The 16,177-nt window shown below is 45.5% G+C and overlaps 1 protein-coding gene and 1 non-coding gene across 2 annotated transcripts in view; one reads left to right on the top strand and one right to left on the bottom strand.

The window, feature by feature from the left end:
• The window catches only part of DHX32 (DEAH-box helicase 32 (putative)), a 53,056-nt gene that overhangs the window by 19,309 nt on the left and 17,570 nt on the right, over positions 1-16,177 (top strand). The window contains exons 3-4 of the mRNA XM_027529320.1: positions 8,356-8,549; positions 14,798-15,170. Coding sequence (XP_027385121.1) covers positions 8,356-8,549; positions 14,798-15,170 — 567 coding nt within the window. The remainder of the gene's footprint in view (positions 1-8,355; positions 8,550-14,797; positions 15,171-16,177) is intronic.
• LOC113884740 lies at positions 1,854-1,960 on the bottom strand. The gene has a single exon (XR_003509005.1). It is a non-coding gene; the product is annotated as a U6 spliceosomal RNA (small nuclear RNA).

The raw sequence follows: 16,177 nt of genomic DNA on the forward strand, positions 1-16,177 counted from the left end.
AGCCCTTCCTTGGCCTTCGCATCCACGACGTTTCTGTGAAGTACAAGGAAATAGGTGTTTTGCACAACACCCCTCAGTTCGGATCTGTCTGGTGTTTCCTTCGGGTTAGGCTCCAGTTCTGCATTTGTGGCGGGAGGAGCACAGAAGTGCTGTGTGTCTTCCTCAGGACCTCATAGCAGCAGACAGAAGAGTTTTCCCATGACTAGTGATGTTAAATCGGGTAACTTACGAGGTGGTGACTGTCCTGATGTCTTTTGTAAAATTATGGTTTTCCCCCTATCATTTAAAATATATGGGGAGATATTTGGAGACCGTGTGCAGTCTGCTTCTCATCACACATCCACCTACCAATTTCAGCATCCTGGCATGATTCTTAGTGGTGGTAACCAAACGGTGATTTTTCTAATTCCAAGATTCCACCTACATTTAACGTTTGGGATTCTTCTGTAAAACTGAGCTTTTTCGCCTTCATTATTTGTTTATTCATTTATTTATGTCAGTGTGGACTCGTGAGTTCTTATTCTGTGGGTGATAGTTCATTACGAAGCCCATTTATTTTGTTGCTCAAACGATTCCTAATGTGGCCCATGTTCCTTCAGGATGACTTCTGTGTCCTTTTGACATCATTCTCTGAGCATGTCTCTGCTTTCCAGCCCAAGAAGGCGTCACAGGCTCATCTAGTATGTTCCTTGTTCCAGTGTTAGAAAAAGCCATTTTCCCCAAAGAGCCCTGATGGTTCCTTTTAGTCGAGAATTATATTAAAAAATCGAGTGGAGTGAAGTGAATTGAAAGTCACTCAGTCGTGTCTCTTTGCGATGCCATGGACTGTACAGTCCATGGAATTCTCCAGCCAGAATACTGGAGTAGGTAGCCTTTCCCTTCTCCAGGGGATCTTTTGAACCCAGGTCTCCCACATTGCAGGCAGATTCTTTACCAGCTGAGCCAGAAGGGAAGCCCAAGATGTGTCAGAAGTGGGATGCTGTTGGCTTATCATTGCTCTCAGGCCCACTCCATGAGCAGAGTGAGGAAATTAACATGCGAGGGGTGTGTGCTCACACCTCTCTGTCTTTCTAGCTCCGAAGCTGTTTCTCCTTCTGTCTCTCTAGCTCTTTCGATTTCTCTCTTTCTGTTTCTCTTCTCTGCATTTCTTTCCCTTTCCATACTTCCATTTTATCTGTATTTCTGTCTCTCTCTTCTTAAAAACCATGGGTTCCTACTGATGCTTCTGATTCCAGTTCAGCTGTCCAGCACTCATCTGAGTCTTTTCCGTTTCTGTATTTGTAACTTCCTTCTCTGACTGTGAGAAACTGAGCACTCACTATTCACAATTGCTTGTTCATTCTTATAATACTCAAAATTTAGTTTCAGAACTGCTAACCTACACGATCGTTTAAAAGAAAATTTAATATATACTTGAGTTTTCTTTTAGAATGTGTGTTTTTCTTTTTTCTTTCTTTTTTTTTTGTATTCATAGATAAACTTTATTCCAATGTTTACATAAAAATGAGTCGATGTCGAACAGGAAAAGGTTTTTACAAAGGGTTAAAATTGATCAAACAACAGAACTTGGTCCTTCCCTTTAGTCTGAATTCAGTTGGCTGGCGCATCGTTATTAGTATCCGCCCTCACTAATCGTTTTCATCACACACAGTATCTAAACGTCTTCAGGTGGCACTTCCTGTTTCCCTGGAAGTCCCTTAAACTGCTTTCAGTTACAAGAGAAGGGCAAGGATATCGGCTCATACTCTACTCCACTGGAGGCAAAGATACGTCTCTCAATTCTCTTGTTTAAATTGTGGTTGTTGGCAAAGTGTCCAAATGAAGAATTTAATGCTAACACACAAAGAACATAGAAAAATATGGAACGCTTCACGAATTTGCGTGTCATCCTTGCGCAGGGGCCATGCTAATCTTCTCTGTATCGTTCCAATTTTAGTATATGTGCTGCCGAAGCGAGCACAGAATGTGTGTTTTTAAAGGGCAAGAATTGTTATCCTGTAATATGTTAATACCTAGCAGTGGTTTCTCTTGTCATCTTTAACTTCTTGATCATTTTAATAAATCATGCTTGTTTCTGTTAAGTGTGAAGGCAGTATGTATCTTCAGAGTGGGAGAAATCAAAAGTAGTACTCAAATGAGTAGTGCTCTTCTAAACCAATTTAATAATGAAAGCATCGGTTGTCTTCTTAGTTATGGAAACAACTTGGTTATTTTTTTTAAAAGAGCTCCCAAGACTATTTTCTTTTTCTTAGCATTTTAAACCTTTCAAAGAAAAGTCTGACTTTAGCGCCAAGCCTTTCAAAGAGGACCACGGGTGTTCTGCGGGATCTTAAAAATTCCATCTCTCCGCGGTGCAGGTGGGATGGAAGGCTATTTGGTGACTGCCCTCTGGAAAAGAGGACAATGTTTCATGCGTTTAGAGAGCTTTTCTTATTACCTTTTTTTGGAGCAAGTTTATGAAAAAGCCTAAAAGAGAATGAAATATTTTTGGAGCTGTCTTATTTTACTTGTCCTGAAATTTCCCATGACATGGATGGGTTAGTGAGCTGAATAAGCGGGACATACCTGAAATTTAGCCTAAATTAAGAAGCTGGATGCTACAGAACATGTTCACTTTGAACAACTTCACCTTTTAACATCTGTAACTTACCCCCGTTTTCTGCTGGCAGAGTCTACCTGTGTTCACTCAAGATGTGTACAGATTATGGTATCCAGGGATGTGTGACATTTATTCCAGAAGGGAACCCTCTCTCAGGAGTGTGTTCTGACCTCCTGGTTCATGTGGGCAGGTTAGGCAGCTTGCAGGAATGTTGTTGTAGCGATTCATGCCTTGGGGTGAATTGCTGGTCCTTAAAATTCCTTTCAGGCTTCCCAGGGGGCTCAGTGGTGCCTGCAATGCAGGAGTCACGGGTTTGACCCCTGAGTCCGAAGATCCCCCTGGAGGAGGAAATGGCAACCCACTGCAGTATTCTTGCCTGGAGAATTCCACGGACAGAGGTGTCTGGCGGGCTACAGTCCACAGGGTCACAAAGAGTCGGGAGACGACTTAGCGACTGAACAACGATAGCACGGTTCCTTTCGACTTCGGGTTCCTCGACTCTGGTGCTTAAGTGAAAGTGAGCGACTGGGACCTCAGCACAGCTGTACCCTGGGTGGCCCAGAAGAGGGACTGGCCACCCGAGGCAGACCAGAGGCACTAAAGCAGGGCCTGGGGCCTTGGGACTAGAATGGGTTTAATTGTAGTAGTGCTGGGGCTCCTGGATCCCTTTTGTCCCATGTCCACCAGAGGAGGGGCACAGTCTCTCGTCGTGGCTGGAGGGGCAGGAGGCGCCACACCAGCGTGACTCGGGCGGCTGTCCTCCTGGTTCGGATCTGGATCAGCCCAGCTAGAACACTGGCCGCTGCTTCCCAGAGCCCAGCAGCCCAGCCTCGTGCCTGTCGCCTGGGGTGGGGGATGGAGAGTCTTGGCTTCTTCATTTTCCAAATTGGTGCAACATGTAGGACTCCAGTTATGAAGCCAAGACGGTGAAGCCTTGATCTAGATTAGACTCTGGGGCCTCGGAGGACTCTTCTTACCTGCTCTTGTAGCGGCCGACTGGCCGAGGTCCCGGTGACTTGGTTGCAGGGAGGGGATACGAGCCAAGAGCCGGTTCCACTCCAACCTTGACTCTGCACCCAGAGCGGGTCGAGGCGGGCTTCAACACGTGGGCCTTCATCACATAGTCTAGAAAATGCCTTTAAAGCTAGGTTGAGGGGGCTTCCCTGGTCGTCCAGTGGTTAAGACTCCATGCCTCCACTGAAGGGTGCACAGATTTAATCCTTGGTCGGGAGAGGAAGATCCCGCATGCCACACCAAAGATTAAAAAAAATTAACTGGATCAAGAGAATGTGAAAAAATCGTTAGGTGAGTTCAGAATGGAAATATTTGAAGTCCTGGTTTCTAGGAGGGACAAATTCTAGACCACATACATAAATGTGAGTGATGTCTATTGCCAGAACTCCCAGGTAAATTTGTAAATAGGTTGTTTTGGGTTTTTTTTTTTTTTCAGTTATAAAAAACAGCTTCCTACCTTGTTTACTCAGATGGTTGTAAAGTTGCGCAACTTTCGCTAAGAACTAAAGTATGTTCTAGATGCCAGAGGGAAGTGGGGGGATGTCTTCCAAAGAGAAACTGGAGAGCAACGCGAAGTCTCTGACAGGCACACACGTTACCGGTGAGGAGGGGAGGGACTGTTGGGGCAAAGAAGCCGTCACTCCTGAAGGAGATTCAGAATCAGGGCACGGCATGGTGTGCTGTTTGTTATGAGTGCCGAGAATGCAGGAGTGCCAGTGAAGCTGAAATCCCAGTGCCTGAAATCCCCGAGGTTATGAAATGTTCACACTTCCAGCACTTGCCAAACCTTCATTTCTTTCAGCCAAGGCCCCAAACTTCACAGGGCACCTTTGCTTGCCTAGAGTGACTCGGAAGGTGTGCCGAAGCTCGGAAGCTGTAATAACCAGGAGAGGCGATCTCGTGCGTCTCCTCTTTGTTGAGAGACGACCCTCTCAGTTTGTGTTTGCATCACTGCTGTCATCCGTGTGTGAGCGTTGCCGAAGGGGGCGGTACATGGTCTGCAGCCAGAGCTGCCCAGGGAGGAGCTCTGCAGTTAGTTGTAACTTGTGCTCAAACTCAGCTTGGCTGTGTCAGCAGAGTAGTCCCTACAGTTAGCCCAACACGAGTGTGTCCAGTCTTTCTGCTGGTTATTTTAACCGATACTTAGAAGAGCTGTCCCATTTCTGAATGACATTCTTGGCCTCATAGGTGAAACAATTTGCTCTACTGTGGGGGAGGCATAAAGGACAGTGAGGACCGTCGGATGGTTTATATTTATTGCACTGCCAGGCCTGTATGATGTTTACGGCATTGCAGGCATCCTGTCGTAGTCTAATCTTGCAGAATTTGTGTACAGGAGTAACTGGAAATCACCGCCAGCCCTTAGAAAATGGCACAGGAGCTCAGACTTCGAGGGGTGACTCTCACCATTTACCCCATTTTACAGGAAAGGGAGTGGAAGCTTGTAAAATCGATATTTACAAATCAAAAGCTAGTGGCAGGTCAAGTCTAGAACTCCTGACTTCAGTCCACTTGAGTGCCTTGTCCATTCCTGTGGTGTGCCTTGATTCCAGCTCTGCTGAGGGTAGTGTGTTAAATGTCTCATCTTTCATGGAATAAGGGCTTCCCATGTAGCTCAGTTAGACAAGGCTGTGGTCCTAGTGTGATTAGATTGACTACTTTTCTGTGAGTATGGTTTCAGTGTGTTTGCCCTCTGATGCCCTCTGCACTCAATATGCCAGCAAATTTGGAAAACTCAGCAGTGGCCACAGGACTGGAAAAGGTCAGTTTTCATTCCAATCCCAAAGAAAGGCAATGCCAAAGAATGCTCAAACTACCGCACAATTGCACTCATCTCACACTCTAGTAAAGTAATGCTCAAAATTCTCCAAGCCAGGCTTCAGCAATACGTGAACCATGAACTTCCTGATGTTCAAGCTGGTTTTAGAAAAGGCACAGGAACCAGAGATCAAATTGCCAACATCCGCTGGATCATCGAAAAAGCAAGAGAGTTCCAGAAAAACATCTATTTCTGCTTTATTGACTATGCCAAAGCCTTTGACTGTGTGGATCACAATAAACTGTGGAAAATTCTGAAAGAGATGGGAATACCAGACCACCTGACCTGCCTCTTGAGAAATCTGTATGCAGGTCAGGAAGCAACAGTTAGAACTGGACATGGAACAACAGACTGGTTCCAAATAGGAAAAGGAGTTCGTCAAGGCTGTATATTGTCACCCTGTTTATTTAACTTATGTGCAGAGTACATCATGAGAAACGCTGGACTGAAAGAAACACAAGCTGGAATCAAGATTGCCGGGAGAAATATCGATAACTTCAGACATGCAGATGACACCACCCTTATGGCAGAAAGTGAAGAGGAACTCAAAAGCCTCTTGATGAAAGGGAAAGTGGAGAGTGAAAAAGTTGGCTTAAAGCTCAACATTCAGAAAACGAAGATCATGGCATCCGGTCCCACCACTTCATGGGAAATAGATGGGGAAACAGTGGAAACAGTGTCAGACTTTATTTTTCTGGGCTCCAAAATCACTACAGATGGTGACTGCAGCCATGAAATTAAAAGACGCTTACTCCTTGGAAGGAAAGTTATGACCAACCTAGATAGCATATTCAAAAGCAGAGACATTACTTTGCCAACAAAGATCCGTCTAGTCAAGGCTATGGTTTTTCCTGTGCTCATGTATAGATGTGAGAGTAGGACTGTGAAGAAGGCTGAGTGCCGAAGAATTGATGCTTTTGAAGTGTGGTGTTGGAGAAGACTCTTGAGTGTCCCTTGGACTGCAAGGAGATCCAACCAGTCCATTCTGAAGGAGATCAGCCCTGAGATTTCTTTGGAAGGAATGATGCTAAAGCTGAAACTCCAGTACTTTGGCCACCTCATGCAAAGAGTTGACTCATCGGAAAAGACTCTGATGCTGGGAGTGATTGGGGGCAGGAGGAGAAGGGGATGACAGAGGATGAGATGGCTGGATGGCATCACTGACTCAATGGACGTTAGTCTCAGTGAATTCCGGGAGTTGGTGATGGACAGGGAGGCCTGGCGTGCTGCAATTCATGGGGTCACAAAGAGTCGGACACGAGTGAACCGTTCTGATCTGATGTAGCTCAGTTGGTTAAGAATCCACCTGCAATGCAGGAGACCCGGGTTCAATTCCTGGGTTGGGAAGATCCACTGGAGAAGGGATATGCTACCCATTCCAGTATTCTTGGGCTTCCCTGATGGCCCAGCTGGTTAAAAATCCACCTGCAATGTGGGAGACCTGGGTTTGATCCCTGGGTTGGAAAGATCCCCTGGAGAAGGGAGAGGCTACCCACTTCGGTATCCTGGCCTGGAGAATCCCATGGACTACCCAGTCACAGAGTCAGACAAAGCTGCTATTGAGTAAATGATTGCTGATTAGTTTTCAGCCTGTTGACAAGGCTGACACCTGTCTTAAAATAGAGGAACTGCATTTACACTTTCAGTCATCAGGAATCTGCAGGTTACAGCAGGTGTTCATTTTGCAGTTACTTGATTTCTGGTAAGTCATGTTTATTTTTCAAGTTATAGTGAGTAGTAAAATCTAGGAATCTCAAGTGGGTCTAGTAAATACCAAGTGAAGTCGCTCAGTCTTGTCCGACTGTTTGCGACCCTATGGACTGTAGCCTACCAGGCTTCTCGGTCCATGGGATTTTCCAGGCAAGAGTACCAGAGTGGGTTGCCTTTTCTTTCTCCAGGGGATGTTCCCGACCCAGGGATCGAACCCAGGTATCCACATTGGAGGCAGACGCTTTACCCTCTGAGCCACCAGGGAAGCCCCAGTAAATAGCGGATCTGAAGATAATTAAAAATGTCAAAACTCTTAAATACTTTGAATCTATTAAAAAGCACTCAGAATGGTTTATTTTAAAAATACATGTAACAAAGTGTAACTTACTGACAGTGCCCTAAGATGGCTGCGCACACGTGTGTGTGTGTGAGAGATAGATTCACGTGTATGTATACTGTTCTAAATTTGTAATACGTAGAAGAAAATTTTTAAAAAGATTGCACATACAAATGAATTAGTACTTTCTACTATAATCTTACACAGATAAACTTGATAGAATTAATTGAACTATTATACATTTCAGTACAAGGATTTGAAAAGAAATAACTTGGCCATCTTGTAACTGACTCTTTCTAAATCTGAAAAGATTGGTTGGTTATCTCACTGAGCTCATTTCTCATCATGTTTAGTTGATAAATGCCAGTGTATTTTAACTTTTATTGCCAGGAAAAGTTAAAGTAGGCTTATCTGGTTATTTTGTTATGATCATTTAGAGTTAAATGTAAATGTTGTAATTTTGAACGATTATTTTTCATCTAAATGATATTTAATATTTACATTGCTTAAAGCATAAGAGTTGGTACCAGAAGCCGTATCTTTGATGGTACTTTCTTTTAACCAGAAAGAAAATAATAATCTTAAATATATTAGTCTTTTCATAAAAGCTGAGGTTAAAATTTTTTTTTTACTTTGCCTTTTATTTTTTTTAATCTTCCTGTTCTCATCTGAGGGTCTCACTTTCACAGTCCGTGCTAACTGCTGTTTATTCCTAACTTTATTTTCTAATAATAATTCGAGGCGTAAATACAGGTTGTTCAGCTTCACGCGATGTCACGCAGCCCACTGGTGGAAAGAAAAATCACACCTGAGCGAGCCCTTGGGCTTTGTCGTTGTGCTCGTGGGGCTGACCCTGTCTCATTTGTCCCGCTGAAGGTTCCGCAGTGGTGTGCCGAGTACTGCCTTTCCATCGACTACCGGCACGGGGGCGTGGTGTGCACGCAGGTCCACAAGCCCACGGCGGTCCAGCTCGCCCTCCGCGTGGCAGACGAGATGGATGTTAACATTGGTCATGAAGTCGGCTACGTGATTCCTTTTGAGAACTGCTGTACCAGTGAAACCATCCTGAGGTTGGTCTGGGGGGCTCCCTCGTGCTATGCCCGGTATGGCTCCTGGCTCATCCTCTGCAGTCCCAGAAGAGCGTGTTCTTTGCGTTCTCTGCTTTAAGCACCAGTAACTTGTATAACAGTAACTCATCTCTCTGTCACCAGCCTGACACCATCAGAGATCCCCTGTCTGTAAACTTCTTCCATATCTCCCCACATCCTCAGCAAAAAGTTCTGACTTGTTTTGGCTGGCCCCGGAGACCTTCTGGAGCTCCAGCTCTGGTGGGTATGTAAGAGCTATCCATGTGCCAGCCATGGTGACACGTGGTTCTCCGAGTCCACGGGCCTCGATACGTTCTTCCATCCACTTGGAATGTCCACGCCTCTTCCAGGCCAGGCTAATCTCCTCCTCGTCGTGAACGGCCCTGTGCAGAGGTCACCCGCTCTACGAAGACCTCCTCAACCCTCCCTTAGTGTAAATTAGAAAGCTCTCTGCTGGACTCTGCAAAATGTCATATCAGCCCTTGATGTAGGCATTGTGGGTCAGCGTTTCTGAAACTACTTTTCAGGTGCTTCCAGATTCCAGGGACCCTTGTCAGTAGCTCCCACAGGTTGTGAGGGGGAGAAAAAAATCCTTTTATCTGTTTTTAGCTTCACTGTGAGATTTCCTTTACACAGCGGGTTCCAAGAGTTTAGCAGAAGGAAAAAGAAAAGTGGAAAAAAAAAAAAAAAGCCCTGCTCTGGGCCAGTTTCTCAGGCAGGTTTCCATTGCAGCCCTCATGAAAAGATGAGGCATCCCAAGGGCGTCAGCTGCCCAGGCGCTGCCCGCCCACCCCGGGGGCTGAGACGAGGGTCTTGGCGGCAGTGTGTCTGCCCGTCTCTCACCCTCTTGTGGGTACAGCAGCGCACCAGGGCACACCCCTGGGAACGCCCCCTGCTGGCCTCGCATGGATGCTGCGGCATCCCCTGGCATTGCATAGCCCGGCAGAGGACCGTGGGCAGGGCTGGTCTCTGCTCACTCGTACCCCCAGCGTCTGACGTGCTGGTCCCATGGAGGGCATGCAGCACCCGTGATGATGGAAGGGAAGGTTAGTGCTGGTCCCCGCGGCTGCTGCAGACCCTGTAGAGTGCTTCTCACTCCCAGAATGCCTGTAGAACTCACTCAGTTTGCAGTAAGCTGCTTTCCCGCAAACGTTTACCTTCAAAAGTAGAAGACATCAATCCTCAGGCCGGTGTTACACCACAGGGGACCTTTCCATCAAGAGCCCTGGGACTTGCACTTCTCGAAGATATGTAACCTTCTCTTACTAGCGCCATGATGTCCCCGAGTCATTGTGTTAGTGTGTGTTTATAAACTGTTTATTATGCAAATAGTAAACGTACAAACCTCCCTGCTTTGGGGAACTCACAGACAAGTTGAGGAGTTGGGCAGGACATGCACCCTTGAAAGGGTAAAGGATCCCACACTCAGCAGATTCATTTTTCATCCTTTATATTTTAAAGTGGCCTTTCAAGTGGTCATACTTTTAATTAAAGGACAGCTCTGACTAGTTTACATTTAATAGATGTGTTTTTATCTTAAATGCCATGTCAACTTCGGAGGAGAAGGCAATGGCAACCCACTCCAGTACTCTTGCCTGGCAAATCCCAGGGACGGCGGAGCCTGGTGGGCTGCTGTCTCTGGGGTCGCACAGTCAGACACGACTGAAGCGGCTTAGCAGCAGCAGCAGCAGCAACTTTGGGAACCTTGTGAAAAGGGCTCTTGGATGTGGTCCCTTTTAACATGGAATCTTTTGGTGTTTTTATCTTATTAATGTAGATCAAGTGTACATACATATATATATATTTAGAAAGTCATAGAGATAAACACTTATGGAGTAACCCAGTAATGTCATCAGGGCAGGTCAAAGACACACCTCACCTTTTAAACATCTGTTATGGGTAGGGACTTGGCTTTCATGCTTTACGGGGAAAACCCTGTAGGACTGTAGGCATTCAATCCTTACAGCCAAAGGCAGGACTACAGTTTCTGTTGACAATTTTTTTAGCTCTTTCTGCATGTAGCTTTCCTTTCTTAACGTAGAAAATAGCCTTCAGAAGCTGTGGAGGAGCTGACCCGCAGCACACCTTAGAAGGCAGAGGGGAACTAGCGACCGCGGCAGGTTCTGGTGGCTTCTGCATCTGCCGGGCTGCCCAGCCGTCGTGTCTTTTCCCCTCACTTCCTGGGCACGCTTATTGCTGGGACGCTGCACTTTCCACCCTGACGTTGCCCAGCCAGTGCAGAGTCAGCAGATACTCTGATTTGTTGCTCACAGAGTTTGAGTTGCAAGCAAAGGGGCCAGAGCTAGTGAAAAGCCCTGTGTTGATAAAAGAAAGTCATCCTTTCTTTTCTTCCTGTTGCTCTGTGCTCCAAAGAGCAGGTGGCGTGGCTGTGAAATGAGCATCTCTGCTCATTTCAGAGATGCTCAACTGTTGCCTTGCCTTGCCCCACCTCTCTGCTTCCGCTTCCTCATCACTGAGCCGTGGTGGTTGCCACACGTGCTCAGGGGTTGTTGTGAGAACTCAGGGAGCTGCTGTGCGTGCCTGGTGCGTGGGAGCACGGTGCCCGTGTTAGTGATCTGCGTGACTAAAGAGGTAAACTCCAGCCACGTTCATTGCCTGGAAGACGCGTGCTCACCATAGTTATTGATAAGTTCAGATTGAAAAGCTATTTAAGTAAGAGGCTCTAAGGGGGACTGTTGACTATGGATGGCAGTGTTCTTATTTGATACTGTCTTTTCCATTTTCTTTGTACCTCCTTAGCATCTAATCTCTTGGGCACATAATAGGCAGTTAGTAAATATAATCTTTATGGCACTGCCATTTTTCTGGATTCTATATAGAACAATGTAGTTCTTCTTTAAGCTTTTTTCCTGGCTTTTTTCAAACCAGTGGATACTTGAATATCATATGCCTAAAATAGTCTTTGAACTATTAACAGATATCACAATATCTTGTGGAAGTGATACATAAATTTCAAATAAGAACCCTCTAAAACACAGATTTTTTTTTAATTATCACATTTTTAAGGTCAAATTCAATAAATATAATTTTAAAAATTAATTAAACTTTCCTATATTATGTTCTTAGCTTTCAGAAATTTAGTCTTAAGAATTTAAGGTATAAATGACATTTCCAAGATATATCCATCTTTTTACATAGTCATCAGGGACAGCATTTTCTTAAGCACTGTACACATGATCTTATTAATATAAGGTAAGAAATAGGTCTCTGTCTTATGTAGAAAGCTGGAGGTTTGTGTGCTAAGTTTTAGGATCGATCCTTAGTATTCCCTTCAGTTCAGTTCAGTTCGGTCGCTCACTCGTGTCCGACTCTTTACAACCCCATGAACTGCAGCACGCCAGGCCTCACTGTCCATCACCAACTCCTGGAGTTTACCCAGACTCATGTCCATTGAGTTGGTGGTGCCATCCAACCATCTCATCCTCTGTCGCCCCCTTCTCCTCCTGCCCTCAATCTTTCCCAACATCAGGGTCTTTTCAAATTAGTCAGCTCTTTGCATCATGTGGCCAAAATATTGGAGTTTCAGCTTCAACATCCGTCCTTCCAGTGAATACCCAGGACTGATTTCCTTTAGGATGGACTGGTTGGATCTCCTTACAGTCATCCGAAAGGCCAGGTCTAGCTTGCTGAGTCTCGTAGTTTAGGTGAGTCACACTTCTCCCTTTTTGATTAAGCCTGGACGTTTTTCCATCACATACATACCTCTGTCTGGCAGAGAAGGAGCATTTCTTCCTGTCAGATCAGTGCTTAAATGAGTTTTGCTGAGAAAGGAATAGAGATTTCATTTCTGACATTAAGGAAGTAGCACAGACTAAAATAACTCGTGTTAAACAAGAGCCAGTAGCACTTACATCACTGTATCAAACTGATGAATCTCAGCACAACACCTGACAGCTAGGTTTTGGATGCAACTGTTTTTATTTTGCATGAGGTATAGTACTGTAGTATTCAATGTATTTTCTTTCTTAAGTTTGAGAAAAGGAATAATCAGCAACTTATCACTGCTTGTTTGGTAAGACAGACACAGAATGAGAACAAGTATAGGAGAAGGGCAGAAAGCACACGTCTGATTGATTCCATAAAGGTGCAGAAAGGGGGAACGTGGGCTTTATTATGAATCCATGGTGGCCACGGAAGCGATCTTTATAATTTGATGATGGCGTGGGATGTAATAGATCAGTTCAGTTCAGTCGCTCAGTCATGTCCGACTCTTTGCGACCCCATGAATCGCAGCACGCCAGGCCTCCCTGTCCATCACCAACTCCCAGAGTTCACTCAGACTCACGTCCATCGAGTCAGTGATGCCATCCAGCCATCTCATCCTCTGTCGTCCCCTTCTCCTCCTGCCCCCAATCCCTCCCAGCATCAGAGTCTTCTCCAATGAGTCAACTTCTCATGAGGTGGCCAAAGTACTGGAGTTTCAGCTTTAGCGTCATTCCTTCCAAAGAAATCCCAGGGCTGATCTCCTTTAGAATGGACCGGTTGGATCTCCTTGCAGTCCAAGGGACTCTCAAGAGTCTTCTCCAACACCACAGTTCAAAAGATGTGATAGATATTCAGGCTTAAGTTGACTCTCTCTGTTACTTTATGAGCATATGCAGGATACGTAACCTGTCTGAACCTCAGGTTCCTCTTTTACAAATAATGGGATAATAGTGTCTACCTGGAAGGTTTACTCTAAAAGTTAAATGAGAACTATCATTTAGTTCGACTGAAGGACTGATGTTGAAGCTGAAACTCCAATACTTTGGCCACCTGATGCAGAGAACTGACTCCTTATAAAAGACCCTGATGCTGGGAAAGATTGAAAGTGGAAGGAGAAGGGGACGACAGAGGATGAGATGGTTGGATGGCATCACTGACTCAATGGACATGAGTTTAAGTAAACTCCTGTAGTTGGTGATGGACAGGGAGGCCTGGCGTGCTGCAATCCATGGGGTCACAAAGAGTTGGACACAACTGAGTGACTGAACTGAACTGAAGGATACAGAGTCAGCAGAGGGAAGTGGTGCCAGGGGCGCAGCCCACAGGAACCAGGCTAGGCGTCCAAGAGCCCCTCCCTGTGGACTCACCTAGCACACACTTCGTCCCTCCAGCTGTGAGCTGTGACGACGAGTGTGAAATGCTGTCCTGTCAGGGGAACTCATCAGGGACTCTGTGCCAGGGGTCTGTGCTGGGCACTGGTCACATAGGCACCCTCTGCCTCCTGCTGTATTCTAAAATTCTGGACTGCCAGAAGGAAAGCAGGTTGGACCATATTACAGACAGTAAGCCTCAGTTCTGGGAATGTGAGAACACTCCCAAGTCTAAGTTCCAAATGCCAGCCAAGGGGCACCCTTGCAAGCAGGCCTTTCTACAAGTAGCCGTTTCAGACCTGCCATAGACAGGGACAGATAAAATAAATTCTTTAAATTGGCATAAAGCTTATGGTTTGGCTTCCTCAAGGAATAATGTAGGTAGATATGTGAACGCTGTCAGAAAGATGATGTTTGTATGGTTCTGGATGATTAATAGGTATTTGTGATTATTTTTAAAAAACCTCCCAAGAACTACTGGAAAATTCCGTTAAAATCACTACTGACCCCTTCCTTCTCCAGGAATGCTCCCCAGTTTGCATGCTGCCCTCAAATAGGTGATTACTTTTTAGGTGCTTTTGTGTGGGTATTATTTGGGTGACATTTCAAACATGTTGATGCTCACACCTTGGTGATGTCATCTCCCAAAAAGTGCCAGCAACAGAGTCCTCCTCCTGGACCCACCGGGCCAAGAACCTGAGCCAGGACAGTCATCTGTGTACGCGCGTGCTCCACTGAACAGTGTGTGCTCCCGCTTGACGTTCCGTTTACGGAAGAGGGGAAAACTCTTACCCGACAGGAGTGTTTTGCTCAGGGCAGATGTTCAGTGTAGCCCTTGTTAATATCTGTAATAAACATTTAAGGCAGAGGTCTCTAACCTAAGGTTTAGCGATGGTCTTTAGAGGGTCGGTGAACATATGCAAACTGTGCTTAAAATTTTTGTTTATATGTATTTTTCGGTTTTGAAGGTCTGTAGATTTTATCAGCTTAAAGGAATATTGGCCCCGATCAAGATTTTAAGCTCCCGATTTAAACAAAAGGATGCTAGACAGGCATTTTTGTGGCTTATGTCAGGAGTTTCTTGTATGATCTTTTTCATGAAAGCATTCTAACGTTAATGTTTCCTCTTTGTAGGTATTGTACTGATGATATGTTGCAAAGAGAAATGATGTCCAATCCTTTTTTGGGCAGCTATGGGGTCATCATCTTAGATGATATTCATGAAAGAAGCATCGCAACTGACGTGTTACTTGGACTTCTTAAAGATGTGTTACTAGCAAGACCAGAACTGAAACTCATAATTAACTCCTCACCTCACCTGATCAACAAACTCAGTTCTTACTATGGAAACGTGCCTCTCATCCAAGTGAAAAACAAGCACCCCGTGGAGGCTGTGTACCTTAGTGGGGCTCAGAAGGAGTCTTTTGAGTCTATTTTACGCCTTATCTTTGAAATTCACCACTCGGGTGAGAAGGGCGACATTGTTGTCTTTCTGGCCTGTGAACAAGTAAGTGAGTGATGCTCCAACCTTCCACAGTGATAAGGTTACTACCGGGAGCCTTTGAACCTTGCTGGGAAGCTTTGAATAACATACAGGTTTCAGTTTGCTAATTAGCTGTTTAAATATTTGGTTCCATCACACCTCATTTCTCTATACTTGGGAAAAAGGTTCGATAGAGTAAATAAAGCCTGTGCTTGAAGGGTGAACAGGGAACTGCCTCTAAAAGCAGGAATTGTTCTGAAACAGAATGAGGAGGGGGAGGGGGGAGTCCGAGGAGCTTGTGGGGTGATCTCCAGAGTGTTCCTGCCCCCCAGGCAGTGGGATCCTGGGCTGCCCCAGAGGCTCGCCGTGAACTCTCTCAGCAGAGGGGACACACTGGTACAGCTGCCCCCCTCATGGCAAGAACGGGTGCTGGAGATGCAGAACATAGCCTAAGCGATTGGCAGAGAATCAGGAAGCAAAAAAGGTGTTCCTACAACAGTCAGTGGAGAATTAGGCAGAGCACTAGAGTTTACGGCACACCCAGAGGGCTGTCTCCCTACACTGTTCTTAAAAAGATGAATGAGAAAACGCTTCACTTGAAACTGTCTTTCCAGAAGCACAGCTGGGACATGTACACCTGAGCGTGTTACTGCCTTCACACAGTCAGGGTCCGCTTGGGGTTGCATTTGTCTAAACGCAGTTACCCTGACCCTGCTTCTCTCTCTCCCACTGTTCTGAGGGCCAAATCTAAAAACTTCCAGAATCTTAACAGTTAGACTTTCTTCTTAGAGACTTACTGCCTGGCCTTTTCCTCCCTGCCCGTCATTTCACTCCGAGTAAAAGCCCTACCTTTTAGACCATGACGATTCCAGTGATTAAACAAAAACCAAAAGGAAGGTGCTTGCTACTGGCTGAGCCACCCGCTGAACAAAGACAAGCACCTCATCTCTCCATCAGCGCCTTCAGCGTGCACACGCTTTCTGAAACGCCTTCAGGAGTGTGTGTTCTGCTTCACAGTCAGCATGAAGGAT

This window comes from Bos indicus x Bos taurus, chromosome 26 (assembly GCF_003369695.1).
Source record: "Bos indicus x Bos taurus breed Angus x Brahman F1 hybrid chromosome 26, Bos_hybrid_MaternalHap_v2.0, whole genome shotgun sequence".
Lineage (NCBI taxonomy): Eukaryota > Metazoa > Chordata > Mammalia > Artiodactyla > Bovidae > Bos > Bos indicus x Bos taurus.